General features: G+C 47.2%; 1 protein-coding gene across 1 annotated transcript in view; it reads left to right on the top strand.

The window, feature by feature from the left end:
* Positions 1-16926, top strand: part of NOTCH2 (notch 2) — a gene marked incomplete at its 5' end in the record, with an annotated part of 92329 nt that overhangs the window by 62966 nt on the left and 12437 nt on the right. The window contains 14 exon segments of the mRNA XM_023761240.1: positions 799-991; positions 2111-2256; positions 3952-4065; positions 6441-6560; positions 6945-7097; positions 7398-7626; positions 8376-8577; positions 10425-10578; positions 12165-12349; positions 13029-13161; positions 13616-13709; positions 13711-13832; positions 14856-14968; positions 15815-16320. Coding sequence (XP_023617008.1) covers positions 799-991; positions 2111-2256; positions 3952-4065; positions 6441-6560; positions 6945-7097; positions 7398-7626; positions 8376-8577; positions 10425-10578; positions 12165-12349; positions 13029-13161; positions 13616-13709; positions 13711-13832; positions 14856-14968; positions 15815-16320 — 2464 coding nt within the window.

Here is a 16926-nt window from a genome sequence, read left to right as displayed (position 1 = left end):
ATGATGATGAACTTATAATTGTCTGCATCAGAGTTCCTCAGAATGTAGTGTTTGAACCACCTGCATAATTTAAAATGTGCTTTGCTGGACCCTACCCATCACAGTCCACAGGGATGGGGTCTAAGTCTCCTTTTAAAGTGGTACTTTAAGCAACTCTTTTAGCACATGTAAGTTTGAGAGCCACTGGTGTAGATGGAAAGACCCAAAATGGTTTTCTCAGCTATCAGAGGACAGTAAAATTATATTTAGAATATTCTTCTTCCTGAGACAGATAATGGATTAATACAACTCTACAAGTGAAAGCAAACTGGCTTTCCTTTTTCAACCACATTAATCATTACACTACTATTTCATTCACGAAGCATCCCAGTTCATTGAGATTTACCGTCTGTAGAACTGTAAGAGGTTGACTAACCGGAAAAATGAATTTTCGATAAGCCAGCTGAGAACAGTAGTAAGATGAGCTTCTTTGAAAGTACTCAGAGCAAGGTCAAGAACTTCGGTAACTTTGATGTTCTCTTTCTAAACCCTTGTGAAGCTGCCCCTTTTCCAAGATGGAGTGAAGAAGAAATGTATGTCAAAACATGACACCAGCATTTTGATAACTTTGCTTCATATCAGAAGACAATGCTGCTTGCTCCTCCCTCTCATGGCACTACGTGCTTTTGGGTGTCTCATTCCTTAAATAAGTTCCGTTGGGTGCCTGTGCAGATGAAGGTGTCAACACAGTATGTCTCCGTTCTGTGTCTATTCCCTAAATGTTTTGGATTTGACAAGAACTGCCCCCCTTCTCTACAGGGCAGAGATGTAACATTGACATTGATGAGTGTGCCTCCAATCCCTGTCGCAAGGGTGCAACATGCATCAACGATGTGAATGGTTTTCGCTGTATATGCCCCGAGGGGCCCCATCACCCCAGCTGCTTCTCGCAGGTGAACGAGTGCCTGAGCAATCCCTGCATCCACGGGAACTGTACCGGGGGCCTCAGCGGGTGAGTAGCTGCCATGTAGTCATCGTTTCTTGTTGACCTGTGTCAACTGACCTGCAGAAGTCAGTCAGGGACCTGAGCTGACTTTGAGATTTTGGTAGTCCGTATCGTAGTCTTCCAAATTGCCTCCTTGTCCTTCCCTCCTATGACTGAACAGGAGGAAACTAAGGAGGAATGTCTTCCTCGTGTGGGTAGGCAGCACGTGGCGGGAGTTCAGGGTTGTTTTATGAGTCTTTGGCAAGTGAAAGAATGAAGAGGGTGTTTAGAGGCAAATGGGAAATCAAGTCATTTCCAAGATGAATTTTCTCAGTATTCCTGCTTCAGAGTAGGGCAGCCTTCAAAGCATCCCAACCCATCACATTTTTCCTAAGAAGCTCCAGACATCTGGCCACCATCTCCTGATATGACATTCTAAGTCCTAATGACATTCAAATTGTGAACAATGTCCATGTACTTCAAATACCTTCATTTTGGACCTTTTTCTGCTCAGTACCCTGGGTGCTTTCTGTGGCAGGGTTTCTGGTCAGAACAAAACATATCTCAGAAGTCAGGCATTCTAGGAGATCTTCAGAGTGGCTCAGAGTCCCTGATACTAATCTACTTCCTGGGTGTCTGTTTTGCCTCAGAAACAAATGACCCTAAGGTTTGCTTTACTTTAGTTTTGCTTTTGTTTTTTTAAAATTTAAATTCTTTATTGTTTTAAAGTATTACGTAAGTCTCCCTTTCCCCCCACTGACCTCTCCCTGGCCACCCCCACCCCCTAGTTTTATATATAAGGAAAAAAAACTATGCAGATTTATCCATATTAATGTGTCTTTCAGATTGGTCCAATATGTTGTACCAACCATGCTCTTTACATATGAAAGCTCAGTGTAATTAATTAGTTTCTCTAGCATCTTTGTGAACCAGGGAAGCACCAGGAAGGAAGATCATTTAACTCCAGATGGGCCCTCCTGATCCACACTGTGTTCTTGGTGACCCACGTATAGGTCCCTAGAGAGTAGAATTGAGATTAACTTACCTTCATCTCCTCTTTCCCTCATTTCTTCACCATGTCCTGTATTCAACTCTGACTCAACTGTACCTTCATTCCCCATAGTAAAGAATTCTGTCTTCTTTCAGATACAAGTGCCTCTGTGATGCAGGCTGGGTTGGCATCAACTGTGAAGTGGACAAAAATGAATGCCTTTCCAATCCATGCCAGAATGGAGGAACCTGTGACAACCTGGTGAATGGATACAGGTGTACTTGCAAGAAGGGCTTTAAAGGTGACGGCAAAAGGGCATATTTCCATCTCCCTTCCCTGCCCTTTGGTTGTTGCGTATTGCTTGGCTCACTTCTTTCTTTCCTTTTTTCCTCTGTTCATTCACACAGCAAACATAATTTGAGCACCTAATATTTATAAGGCACTGGGCAGTAAAAACATAAATAGATATAGATTCTACTCTCAGCCTAGCAGAGAGGTGAGCTATTGAAGGTGAGCAGCCGGGACTTCACTTACACAGCTTTGGACAGGTGTTCTAACTGCAAGCTTCTTGATGCAGGGTTGATTCTATGATAATTCAAAAGAGAAATTGGTAGTAGAATGAAAATACTGTCTTGCTGTAATTCCTACAGCAGTAATATGGAAAGATTCATGTGTTCAAAACCTTCCAGCAAATTATTTCACACAGTGAGATACTCTTAGATACGTAGTTCCCCGTGGCCTTCTGGAAAAATACAGAATAAGGGGGGTATTGTGTAAAATAATTTTTGGGTTGTTACTGTTGTATTTCTGCCATCAGTTTTCTCTTGGAAACTCATGAGAGAGAAATCCATGGGTAAATCATTTATATTTGGACTGCTCTATTCACTTAGTCTTTGAGTTCCCCACTCAAAAGCAGTGCCAGGCCCTAGCTGGTTTGGCTCAGTGGATAGAGCGTTGGCCTGCAGACTGAAGGGTCCCAGGTTCAATGCTGGTCAAGGGCACATGCCTGAGTTGCCGGCTCGATCCCCAGTAGGGGGCGTGCAGGAGACAGCCAATCAATGATTCTCTCTCATCATTGATGTTTCTATCTCCCTCTCCCTTCCTCTCTGAAATCAATAAAAATATTTTTTTTTTAAAAAGCGGAGCCAGGCTACTGCGAATCAGCAGTATATTTCAGGGACATTTTATTTGATTAGTTGAAAACGTTCTGAAACCGTATTTTAGTTATTAATGTACTGATATATTACATTTGCGAAGAAGCGTATAGATTTAAAAGCACTTTTATGTCTTTAGCTCACTGAGACTTACTGATCAAACAAAATCAAAATGTACAGTCCATATTTGTATGACTATTGAATAGCCAGCCCTCTGCACTCCCAGATCATTTTTACAGTGCTCTAATTCCTCTATTTTAAGGCTTTATTGAAGGTGCCAAGGTGTGTAATAGCTGGGTACTTTCCTGTCCCCATAAGTGCCTCTTTTCTCTTTTTTAGAGTGGGAGTAGAATTCATATCTTGATCAGGAGGAGTCAGCTTTGTGACCTCAGGAAGTCTTACCACATCGATGGAAGGGGGGGCATAACTCGGAGGCTTTGATTAATGTATTCAAGAATGTCACCCCTCGATAACACATACCCCCTTGTTAAGCCCTGACCAGATACTTTGTGTAAAAAGAGCTTATATTTAGATTAAGCAGCAGATTTTTGCTCTTAATGAACTTCTTGGTTCATTACTGAGAAATTATTTGTTCCGTATTTGAGGGTGCATTAGACTTTCAGGATATCAGAACATATCTTAACTAAGCACTGTTTTTTACTTGCTCTATGTCAGGGACTTGTCACTGAAACCAATGAACAGATATTCCGGGGGCCTGAAGAAATGAATGCAGTTTCTGAGGTGTTTCATGTTTACCACTGAGAGGATCGCTTAGTAATTCAGATAATAGGAGGCTAACAGAAAGGTTCACGGTTTGGGTTTTTCCCCTTTTCTATCCACAGGCTATAACTGTCAGGTGAATATCAACGAATGTGCTTCAAATCCGTGCCTGAACCAAGGAACCTGCCTTGATGACATAAGTGGCTACACCTGCCGCTGCGTGCTACCCTACACAGGTGAGCCCTGAAAGTGCGGGGACATGGGGATGCTCGTCTCCCCTTGTCACTCCAAACCTCGGAGTCTCAGAGGTGGGATCTGTGGGACTGCTGCTCAGAGGACTCGCCCGTCGCATGTCCTGCCCTCACTCACTGGATCTGGAGCTCTGAGAAATCACTGTGACCTCCCTCGTGCAAGTGCTGGGAAATTCATTGCCTTCTTGGCTCTTTAGGGTTTGAAATTTTTTTCATCGTGTGTGGTTGGAACTGATGCAGAGCTGATGGTTTAGTCCATTATTGTGAATGGAGCAGTGTCTCCATGGACCATGCTCTTTGTCTTGGTTTCAATAACAAGGCTACCACTTATTGCTAATGTATTATGTGCCAGATACTTTATACACTTTGGATTATTTCTTCTAGTGCTCACAATAACCCTACAGGTAGAAGTTCCTGTCACCATTTATACATGAAGAAGCTGAGGCAAGAGAGGTTACTTGCTGAGGGTCACAGAGAGGGTGGTAGGTCTAGGATTTGTCCCCAACTCTCTAAACCCAGAGCTTGTCCTCTTAACTGCCATTCTTCTCCTCCCAGCCCGCACAGCTGCGTCTCATTCAGAGAGGTAACGCCCTGGATGGCGCTCACACACAGAAGACGTGCTGTGCCTCCGTTGTATGCCAGGTGGTCCTTGTTTCGGGTGGTATTTCAGGAGTGTGCTTGGACATGTCTGCTGTGTTCTCCTGCCTCATTACTGCCATCCTGTGATTGGTTGTATTTGTGTGGCTTGTTTACCTCCTCGTCATCCCATTTTCTTCATGTCTGGGAAACAAAACAAACATGGGGGATGGCGTTGCATGTTCTGCAGTGAGCAGCATGCGGGCGGGATGCCTTGGCCTTGGGCTGTGCACAGTAGCTGTGACTAGTGACTCTGAGCGGTGTAGAGCGGCAAGTGGCCTTGAGCATGACCCTGAGATCTGGAAGATTTGATGCTACTTGTTCCCTCTGCCCGGCTTTAGAAGACATGTTCATGTAGGGAAACAGCATGTAGCTAGCCTGGTGGGTAAAATCAGAGTTATCAGAGATCCCCAGCTCTCCCCAGACAAAGACCGTCTCCACCGTGTCATTTATTTCACAGCAACAGTGCAGACCACACTCATTGGCAGTGAGAAGATCATTTCACTCACAACCACAGACTCAATATTGACGGCTGTGGGGAGATGTAGGCAGACGTCACTCTATGCAACCACATCATAGACTTGCCTGGGTGTGGCTTGTGTGTACAGTTCATGTTGAAATTATTCACTCTGTCTTCTTGCTATGCAGATACTATAAGAATATTTGACTCTGTGCCAGCTGTCGGTTTTGCTTTAGATTAGGATGCCAATAAAAGAATCTCCTATGTGTGAACTTTGAGAAATTAATTATATTAGACTGGAAGCCTGTGCAGGTGAAATCTCAGTGCTGAGTGTGGCTAAGGCTTCTGCCTGGCATTGAGTTTGGCCCGCATGAAGGCCACTAAGCAACATTGTCTTCCCTGTGAGCCACTATTCTGACCAGACACACTAAAAAGCTGCTTGGGGACATTGGTGAAAATTTGTGGTAATGTTCTTTCTGAATACAAAATTTTAGGATAAAATTTTAAATCAAGTTAGTTGCAACTTGACTATAAAATCTACCTCATCTCCCTTTTAATAAGAGCATCCTTTTTGTGTCTGGAAGCTTGGATTCAGCATACTGAGGCAGAAAACATGGGTGGGCAGATACTGACGTCATGCTGTTGCTGTCGATATAAGGAGACATGTTGCTAGGCACTCAGGATCACTTCCCTGTTGCCTCCCTCCGGGGCCTTCTGGTCAACCTCACTGCCTTCTGGAACGGGCCAGTGAGGCTGAGAGGAATAGGAGGCCGTACTGTGGTGGCTTCTTCCCTGCTCACAGGAAGTGGGTCTGTGTGGCTAAGCCTCCAAGTAGCCAAATCTTAGCTGTGGAGATGCAGAAGCTGTCACTCCCGACTGAGGCAGGTGTCAAATGCACACAGCTACCCGTGATAGCAGGACGATGACAGCAGCCCCCGTTGTCACGTGCTCACTCTGTGTGCCAGGCTCTAACTAATAAGCACTTACTGATCATTTTTTCATTGAATCCTCAAAAGCCTCTATGAGCGCTATCCTGATTTCCATTTTACTGATGCGGAAGGCTCAGAGGAGATGAGTAACTTGCCTGAGGCCTCGCATTAGTAATAAAGTCGGAGCCAAGACTCGAGGGCCACAGGTCTCTCAGCTTTCAAAGCTCTTCACTGCTGTGGACGTGCATTCAGAGAGCCTCCTTCGGTATAGAATCTGGGAAATTTCCAATTCCGTGGCTGGTTTTCTGTCCTGAACTCTGTCATTTGCTTTGCAGGCAAGAACTGTCAGACGGTGCTGGCTCCCTGTTCTCCAAACCCTTGTGAGAATGCTGCTGTGTGCAGAGAGGCGCCCAATTTCGAGAGTTACACCTGCCTGTGTGCCCCTGGCTGGCAAGGTAACAACCCGGGAAGGGAGAAACCAAACATTTTTTCATGTGGGCAGGTCATCAGAATAAATGGAAGGCCCTGGTCTTTGTCCAGAACACAGGCTTTGGACAGGAGCTACTAATGGGAATGACTTAGAAAGCCTTTCCACGTTGCGTGTCTCTGGGGTCCTCTGGTGCCTGGAAGACTCCAGCCTGAGCCTGAAACCATGATGTCCTGCAGGGAATTTTAGCACCTGGCCAGCTGCTTGCCAGGGGCACAGAGGCCTTAAGGGACTTCCCAAAGCAGGGGATCAACCAGAATACCCTTGAAGTAGCCCATCCCCCTCAGGCCCCACGTAATCTCTGTGGAATCCGAGTCCCCGGACTGGACCACTCATTGCCCTGTGTTTCTAGGTCAGCGGTGTACCATTGACATTGACGAGTGTGTCTCCAAGCCCTGCCTGAACCGTGGCCTCTGCCATAACACCCAGGGCAGCTACATGTGCGAGTGTCCTCCGGGCTTCAGCGGTATGGACTGTGAGGAGGACATCGATGACTGCCTCGCCAGTGAGTATGCCAGCCGGCTCCTAAGCCCCGGGGCCACAGAAGAGCTGGCGGGGGCAACTGCCTCTCAGGTCTGAGACTGGCCACCCCAACAGTTTATCATGTGTCCTTAATATTAGTGTTTTAAATCTTTTCGAAGCTAGTAGCTTTGGGAGTTAAGGCAGAGGAATCTCTTTGAAGCATTCCCTAAGTTACTAGGTTACTGCTCTTAGTGGGACTCAGTACAAGTCGCCCACCTTTATGAGTCTCAGATTAAATTGCTGCTGCTGTTTGGAGCTCTAATTCTCGTGTGTAATGGCTTAGATCCTTGCCAGAATGGAGGCTCCTGTGTCGATGGAGTGAATACGTTCTCCTGCCTGTGCCTTGCGGGCTTCACCGGGGACAAGTGCCAGACAGACATTAACGAGTGTCTGAGCGAACCCTGTAAGAACGGAGGGACCTGCTCCGACTACGTCAACAGCTACACGTGCAAGTGCCCGGCGGGATTTGACGGAGTCCACTGCGAGAACAACATCGACGAGTGCACCGAGAGGTGGGCGCCCATACACTCCAGAAAGAGGGGACACAGCACTGGGATTGCGGGGCAGGGGCAAGGCATCCATGTGGGTCCCAGTCCATAGTCATCTCCTGTTGCCCAGCCCTGATTCCTTGTAGATGTGTAGTTAGCAGGTCAAAGGTCAGGGGCTGACAGGCTTAGTGGGGGGTCATCATTTATTTCTTGCTTAGGGAAACAGGAAGAGCTGTAATTCTGAACAAAAGACAAATTTTCCTCTTTGTCTTTCGTTCCTATTAGTTGACAATTTAAAAATTCTTATTTCTTTACAGATGTGTCATCACTGTTTAAGTAATTTCTGGGAGGCTGTTTTTTTGTGTGTTTTTTTTACTTATTAGCAAATTTGCTATGTTTCTTTTTCATAAAGAAATCTAGAATCAAGAGCTTTCTGTTTAGCACTTTTCTTAGAAATGAAATTGGCTTAGGGATAAAATGAAATGTGATATAGAAGGACTGGGTAAAGTTTGGAAACCTTCACTTTCTCTGGGAATTGCTCATAAACTCAGCCTTTTAAATACTTAAGCTTCTTGGTTGTGGATAGGAAGCTGGGACTCAAGGGGCAACCAGTCTAGTTTGGAAAAAGGTAAAATTTACTGGGTGGAGGGGTTTGGGATGCTCAGGAGTATTGGCCTCCGTAGCATCTTGGGTTCCAGGAACCTTGCTTTTTAAATAGCAGGTCAGAGGACCAGATCACCCCGCTGATGGCGCTCTCCCTGTTTGCTCCTTAGCTCCTGTTTCAACGGGGGCACGTGTGTCGACGGAATTAACTCCTTCTCTTGCTTGTGCCCTGTGGGCTTCACTGGCCTATACTGCCTCCAAGAGATCAATGAATGCAACTCTCATCCGTGCCTGAATGAAGGAATATGTGTGGATGGCCTGGGTACCTACCGCTGCACCTGCCCCTTGGGCTACACTGGGAAAAACTGTCAGGTAATTAAATTCCAGCCCACTCACTCAGCTTCCTCAAAGTAGCAAAGTTCTGTACCTATTTCTTTTCTCGGTACATAAGCCCCTCCTGAAAGAGAAAATTCTAGAACTCAGGGTTGTCCCTGAGATAAATCAGGTTAACTTCTTAGTAGCTAGTAAATTGCAAAATAGTGACACTAGCCAGATAAACAATAAAATTGTTGTTAACAGCCCTAACCTGTTTGGCTCAGTGGATAGAGCATCAGCCTGCAGACTGAAGAGTCCCGGGTTCGATTCCGGTCAAGGGCATATGCCCGAGTTGCAGGCTCAATCCCCAGTCGGGGGTGTGCAGGAAGCAGCCAGTCAATGATTCTCATCATTGATGTTTCTAGCTCTCTCTCTCTTCCTTCCTTTCTGAAATCAATAAAAAAAAAATTGTTGTTAACAGACTGAGAACTGCAGACAAATACATGTGGGAAGTAAGCACATAGATATTGTTTACATTGGAAATACAGAAAGGGAAAAAAGAACAATTAAAAAATTAAAATTTAAAGGTCAGACATATCTAAGGGGATAAGTGTCAGGTCTTACAATGTTGTGACAACCTCCAACCAAGCTATTCACACATCTTTCAAATGCAAATTCCTAAGTTATATTTTTCTGGACTCTTAGGAAGGACCCCTCAGAACCAACTAGTCTAGCCTTTCATTTCATGGACAGAGAAACCAAGTCCCGGAGGGACAAACCAGCTCTTCCAAGGTTGCATACCAAGCACTGTGTGTAATTTTATGCTATTTTACCTCTTAAAACCGTGGTAACATGATAGCATCACAGAACTCTAAAGAATTCAGGACTGAACGGCCACATTTAACGAGCCTTACAGGTGCCCTTCAGTAAGGCTCTGTCCATATTGGACGTGCAGATGTTACCGCCTCTGCATGTTAAACAGCTTGCTGCGGATTCTGAGGGTCGGGGACATCCTCATTGGGTTTCTGCTCATTCTCACGGTGTGAGAGTATAAATGCTGGTGTAGCACTCTGCCCTTCCCCCGCCGGCCCCTCCTTTCACAAACCGTCTGTATTGTGAATTTCCTGCCTCTCCTAAAGGCCACATGGGACAATGGAGGAAGGCCCAAGTCTGCTTGCACTCTTTGCCTCACTTTTTCATAAGCCTGATTTTCTCCACTCGAAACAAGCTGTTTGACAGTTTTTAGGCTTAATAACAGGCTTTAAGATCATGCTCATCACAGACAGGTTTGCTCGAGACCCCCGTGGATTCCTCGCACAGGATTGGCACGGGGAGACGTGTACCTGTCTGACAGCTTGACTCTTGCTTTCTAGCCTGACAGGGTGACCCTATATCCGGACATAATCATGATGTAGGGAATAGCTTAACCTATTGGGCTTCCTCAAATTCTTCAATTTCTCTCGTAAGAACTGTTTAAATCACAGAGCTAAGAGGAATTGGACTATATAAAATGATTAGATTACTTGAGGACACTGGGTCTAGTTTAAGGCTTGGATGAGGGCTTTATTATTATTATTTAATATAATTATTGATTTCAGAGAGGGAGGGAGAAGGAGAGAAAGATAGAAACATCATTGATGAGAGAGAATCATCAATCGGCTGCCTCCCGCACACCCCCTCCCACACACCCCACACTAGGTATTGAGCCCACAATCTGGGCATGTGCCCTGACCAGGAATCAAACCGTGACCTCCTGGTTCATAGGTGGATGCTCAACCACTGAGGGTGACGGCTTTTGGGAAAAAGTAATTAACGTGTTTTTCTTTGATTACTTAAAATGCAGCGTAACCTATTCTCTTCGTTTCCGGTGTGTGGATGTTGACGTGTGTGTGCCTCTGTTTCAGACGCTGGTGAACCTCTGCAGTCGGTCTCCATGTAAAAACAAAGGCACCTGCATTCAGGAGAAAGCGCACTCCTGGTGCCTGTGTCCACCTGGGTGGGCTGGTGCCTACTGCGACGTGCCCAATGTCTCCTGTGAGGTGGCGGCCAAGGGAAGAGGTAAGCTCTGCCCCTCAGGCCCAAGGGCCATTCCCTGAAGTATTGACCTGCCAGTGGCATTTAGGGCAGGCGTTGTTACTGTGGGCTGAGGGGAGGGCAGGCAGTACGGGGTGGGCAAGGCTCTGGCGAAAGGGCCTGAGATGAAAGGGCAGGGGAACAGGCTTAGAGATTCCAAAAAAGAAATGTATTTGTATGCCTCTTCTTGATCCATTCGGCTATCAAAGGACACCTAGGTTGCTTCCTTAGCTTGGCTGTTGTAAATAATTCTGTGATGAGCATAGTGGTGAATATATCTTTTCACATTCGTGTTTTCGTTTTCTTTGGATAAATACCCAGAGGTGGAATTGCTGGGTCATATGGTAGTTCTATTTTTAATTTTTTGAGGAACCTTCATACTTCACCAGTTTACAATCCCACCAACAGTGCACAAAGGCTCCCTTTTCTCCACATTCGTGCCAACACTTGTTATTTCTTGTTATTTGTTGACTTTTTGATAATAGCCATTTGGACAGGTGTGAGGTGATATCCCATTGTGGTTTTAATTTGCATTTTCCTGGTGATTAGTGATCTTGAGCATCTTTTCATATGTGTATTGGCCATCTGTGTCTTTGAAGAAATGTCTATTCAGGTCCTCTGCTCATTTTAAAAATAAAAATTTTGATGTTGAGTTATATGAATTATTTATGTATTTTGGATATTAATCCCTTATCAGATATATGATTCAAATATCTTCTCCCACTCGGTAGGTTGTCTTTTCATATGATTTCACTTACATGTGGAACCTAAAAACAAAAAACAAAAACAGACTTATAGATACAAAGAACAAACTGATGGTTGTTGGAGCGATGTTGGGTTAAAAACATGAAGGAGCCCTAGCCGGCTTGGCTCAGTGGATAGAGCGTCAGCCTGTGGACTGAAGGGTCCCAGGTTCGATTCCGGCCAAGAGCACATGCCTGGGTTGCGGGCTCGATCCCCAGTAGGGGGTGTGCAGGAGGCAGCCGATCAATGATTATCTCTCATGATTGATGTTTCTATCTCGCTCTCCTTCTCCCTTCCTCTCTGAAATCAATAAAGAAATATATTTAAAAAATGAAATAAAAACATGAGGGGGATTAAGAGGTACAAACTTCCAGTTATAAAATAAAAAAGTCATGGGGATGTAGTTTATAGCTTAGGGAATATAGTCAATAATATCATCATAATGTGGTATGGTGTCAGATGGTTACAGCACTTACCATAGTGATCACTTTATGATATATATATATATATATATATATATATATATATATGTATATATATATATGTATATAAATTATGAATTATTATCATGGTGTGCACCTAAAACTCATATAATGTTTTATGTCACTATATTTTCATAAGAACAAGAACTGTATTTTAAGTGAAACGAAGGCATGTGCCACTTTCAGGGCTTGTTTATTTTCAACACATATCCGATGTCAGGGTCCCTGAATTAGACGGGAATAAAATCCGATGTGCCCACTGGCTTGATGAGTTTGCTCAGAGTTGGTCTGAACCTGACACTTCCTGTGTCTTCTGTGACATGTCTTCCTCCTCTGGTTCCCCAGGGGTGACCCCCGACCGCTTGTGCCAGCACTCGGGCGTCTGCATCAATGCCGGCAACTCGCACCACTGCCAGTGCCCCCTGGGCTACACCGGGAGCTACTGCGAGCAGCAGCTGGACGAGTGTGCATCCAATCCCTGCCAGCACGGAGCCACCTGCAGGGACTTCATTGGTGGATACCGATGTGAGGTAAGAGGCAGGCACACAGCAGAGACCTCCCGGAAGATGGTGCAGCTATTGTGAACACCAGCATATTGAATTTAGCTGCATATGTCTTATTTTTACAAATTTTAACCAAACACCATTCCAGTGTTTCCTGTGAAAGTATACATTTGTTTCTTTCAGTCCCCTGTGCCGTAAGTTAGCGTAGCTGTAGCAAGCTATTTTCAGCGGTCTGGAACCATCTCACTTCCCTGGGGCTGCCTCTGCTCGTTTTGACATTCAGAGCCAGTATTCACTGCCTGAACCTGGAGATGAATAAATGCAGTACCTTTACCACCATCCACACAACTACTTGGCTGAGTCATAGCATCTTCATAACCTACAAGGGAATGAATGCATCTTTTAAAGATGGGACAACCGCCCACAGGAGGGACAGGAGTTTTGCATAGGGGGCCTGTCTGAAACATCCCTCAGGATCCAGTCCTTGCCATCCACTATGGTGGCTTCTTCAGCGGGAAGAGGTCAATGCGGGTGGGCGGCAATCAGCCCCGCACAGGATGATGGTTGGGAGGGGAGTGATGTCAGAAACATGCCTGAGCCAGGACTCGGGGCAGAGGTCACGGTATCATGCAAGATGTCATTTGCTCTCGTGGTCTGTTTCCAACGATGGTCCAGTATTTCTTGTCCTTCTGTCTGCCCCTGGCAGTGCATCCCAGGATACCAGGGTGTCAACTGCGAGTACGAGGTGGATGAGTGCCAGAACCAGCCATGCCAGAACGGGGGCACCTGTGTCGACCTGGTGAACCATTTCAAGTGCTCCTGCCCGCCAGGCACCCGCGGTAGGAAATCAGCCTTACCCATTCTCTGTCCAGGGCTTTCTCTAAGTTACAAATGCAATTTTAATGTTGGGAGGAGGCGTTAAAAATCAGACATTTAGTTCTGAATTCTGGTAACTCACCGTTTCATTCTCTCGTCTGTTGCCTGGCTCTGAGGTTCTGACTCATGTCCTTAGTGCTGTCTGGGTCTTGCTGACATCTGATGTTCCATGAAACACAGAATGTGGAAATCATAGAATTTTGCAACAACATTAGCCTGGTGGCGAGATTTCTTGGAGCTTTGAGGGAAAACAGCCAGTAGCCTCTTGAATAAATAATTCCCATTTACCAGCTGATGTGTGTTTTTAAACTTGCCAAGTCTCGTCCCCCTAAGGTGGGGAAATGAATGGAATGAAAACCCTTGCTGGAGAGCAGGGTCCCCAGAACGGTCCTAATTCTCGCTCTCCTCTCCCCCCAGGCCTGCTTTGTGAGGAGAACATTGACGACTGTGCCAGGGGACCCCACTGCCTCAACGGTGGGCAGTGTGTGGATAAGATCGGGGGCTACAGCTGCCGGAGAGCGGTGTGAGGGAGACATCAACGAGTGCCTGTCCAACCCCTGCAGCTCGGAGGGCAGCCTGGACTGCGTACAGCTCACCAACGACTACATGTGCGTCTGCCGCAGCGCCTTCACAGGTGAGGCCTTTCCACGAGGAGGCAGGACCCATGGGGCCCACCCAGACCCGAGGGAGCTTTTCTTAGGCAGGAAAACTAGACCAGCTTCGGTCAGGGCCCAGTTTCTTCTTAGGTCTGTGCTCCATAGATTTTATAGTCAGTCTACAATCTCTACATTTTCTCTTTTGCTATACATTGACATATATATATATATATATACACACACACACACACAGACACACACACACAGAGACATATGTAGTATATATACATTTACTAGTATGTAGCAGAGATATAAAAAAAATAGAATGTTGGGAGTAGTTGAGCAAAATCACATTTTTAATTGCAATAAAATACACGTGAAGTTTACCATCTTAACCATTTTTAAGTGCACAGCTCAGGGATATAAGTACGTTCACACTGTTGTGCTGCCATCACCAGCATCCATCCACAGAGCTGTTTTCCTCTGAGCAATACCAGTGGGGAAATGAACTCTGGAAAGCTAAGCTGTATTTTAAAGCAGCACCAATCAGGCTTCAGAAAGGCTGAAAAATGATTGAAAAGAGATGTTATGGATGAAAATTCTCTATAAATTGCAAATCAGTATTTATATGTATTGGTCTGGGGTAGTCTCTCCTGTGAAGTAGACGATGTTAACAAAATGCAGTGAACAGTTTTGCTAAATGTTTCCTTTGACTTATGACAGGTAAATGCCTTCACTAAAAAGCTGTGTCGTTTTCCTTTTTTCTTTTTTTGGTGATGGTTTTAGAGTCACTTTTCATATCCATCCTGTTCTGTGAGTCAGGTGGGAATGTAGGCCAGGCGTGCTTGTCGTGTAGATGAGACAGGTGAGGAGGTGGGTCAGGCACCCTGAGGTCAGCGCGTGCTTCTCCTCGTCTCTGTGGCTGAGACCTGAGCGCTCATACCTCCCACCCCACCTCTGACCTCTGACCCTGGGCTCGCTCACACCCTCCCAGGGCTCTGCTCAGTAACTTACAGCTACACTTCTGTCTCCTAAAGCTCCTTTTCATTTTCTCTTTTGAGGTCGTCACTGTGAAACTTTCGTCGATGTGTGTCCCCAGATGCCTTGCTTGAATGGAGGGACTTGTGCCGTGGCCAGCAACATGCCTGATGGTTTCATTTGTCGTTGTCCCCCGGTAAGTGCCGTGTTGCCTCCTGAAGGCGCACGCTGTCTTCATACGGTCTGACCGAGCCGAGCTTAGCTGGTCTTCCCACGCTGTAGGGGGGCTCTCTTGGTGGGGAGGTTTCTCCATTGCAGCTCCCTTAGAAGGAAGGGCTTGGGTTTTCCGTGTAGAGTTAAGATACTGATACAGTGGGCGCCCTAGTCTGCAAATGTGGGTCTTCGGAAGCAGCGAGGGAACCCGCACGCGGTGGGGGATGCTCCCCGCAGAGAGGACTGCTGTCTCTGGCTGCGGGTGCTGTGCTGGAGGTGGTCTTGCTGCCCAGCTGGGGGCAGAGATGGTTGGAAACGCAGCTTCGCTTGCATTCCTCAGCAGGGGCTGTTTGGGAACAAGCCACTGCTTCTTAAACTAGAAGGAAGCCTGATTTTAGTGATTTGCTGTGCAGACCCCTTTGCCGCTGGCAGAGGCTGAAACCTCCCTAAAACAGAGATCACTGTGTGGAGGCCCCGAGGGGAAGCCTATGTATTTACCCAGAACTCCTGAAGTGATTCCCCACACTCCCCTAAGGCCTTACATAAGTGATGGAACAATGGTTAGGAAAGGTGCTAGCAGATGCAGTGTCACTGCGTCTTATCCCATCACGACCTGTGGATTTAATTTGGGTGTGATCTTAAGTGGATAGAACTCACATCACCCCAAGGATTGATTGACTTGAAGAGGTCTCTTCTTGCAACTTGGTCCAGTTGGCTGCGTGGAGAAATCTTAGCCTCCCTAGCAGTGTGGCCAAAGGCTTGGGAGGGGAAATGGGACGTGCCCTCAAGAATCGATCCCCCATCCTCATTTGTTCACTGATTTCCACAGGGGTTCTCCGGGGCGAGATGCCAGAGCAGCTGTGGACACGTGAAGTGTAGGCGAGGGGAGCAGTGTGTCCACACGCCCTCAGGGCCCCGCTGCTTCTGCCCCAACCCCCAGGAGTGCGAGCTGGGCTGTGCCAGCAGCCCCTGCCAGCACGGGGGGAGCTGCCTCCCGCAGCGCCAGCCCCCGTATTACTCCTGCCAGTGCCCTCCGCCGTTCCGGGGCAGCCGCTGTGAGCTCCACGCGGCCCCCACCAGCACCCCACCTGCCACCTGTCACAGCCAGTACTGTGCCGACAAAGCTCGGGACGGCGTCTGCGATGAGGCCTGCAACAGCCACGCCTGCCAGTGGGACGGGGGTGACTGCTCCCTCACCATGGAGAACCCCTGGGCCAACTGCTCCTCCCCACTGCCCTGCTGGGACTACATCAACAACCAGTGCGACGAGCTGTGCAACACGGCCGAGTGCCTGTTCGACAACTTCGAGTGCCAGGGGAACAGCAAGACGTGCAAGTAAGGGTCCTGGGTCCCTCGAAGCGGAGGGCGACTGTCACTAACACACCTCGGTTTCCTGTTCTTGCTCCTAACCACTCCAGCGCTTCCGCCCGACCTGCCTCTGCTTTCAGACTGGTGCCCGAGGCCCTCTGCTTCCTGGCGCCGGCCTCGTCCCACCGCACGCCGTCCGGGGCGCTGCCTGGCTGGCAGAGGTCCAGGGATGCTCCTTGCACAACCACCCTCTCTCTGCCTATTTCTGCCTTCTCACCTGCTGCTCTCGTGACCTCCTGGGGAAATGCCTTTGGAAGTGGTGTTGCCCACTCTCAGGCAGCCTCTCACGTAACCTGCCCGCAGGATGGATGGAAAGGTCTGTACCTCTGCCTGCTCACCCCGACCTTTCCCAGCTGGGTTTTTCAGGAAGCGGAGCTAGGTTAGGCCGCGCAGCCCTCCTGGTCTTCGCTTTGCAGCTACAGGGCGCTCTGTGGGTCACATGGAGACTGTCCTGTTAGCTGTCCCATTCTATTTGCCTCTGATGACTTCTCCACAGCCTGGTGAGGCGTGGGTGTTGTTAATGGTCTTTCCAGGGTGAGGGAACCGAGACCCAGTGGTTAAATGGCCAAAGCA

The sequence above is a fragment of the Myotis lucifugus genome, unplaced genomic scaffold (assembly GCF_000147115.1).
Source record: "Myotis lucifugus unplaced genomic scaffold, Myoluc2.0 scaffold_203, whole genome shotgun sequence".
Taxonomy (NCBI): Eukaryota; Metazoa; Chordata; class Mammalia; order Chiroptera; family Vespertilionidae; genus Myotis; species Myotis lucifugus.
The sequence above is the reverse complement of the archived record's forward strand: the minus strand, read 5'-3'. Positions and strand labels throughout refer to the sequence as shown.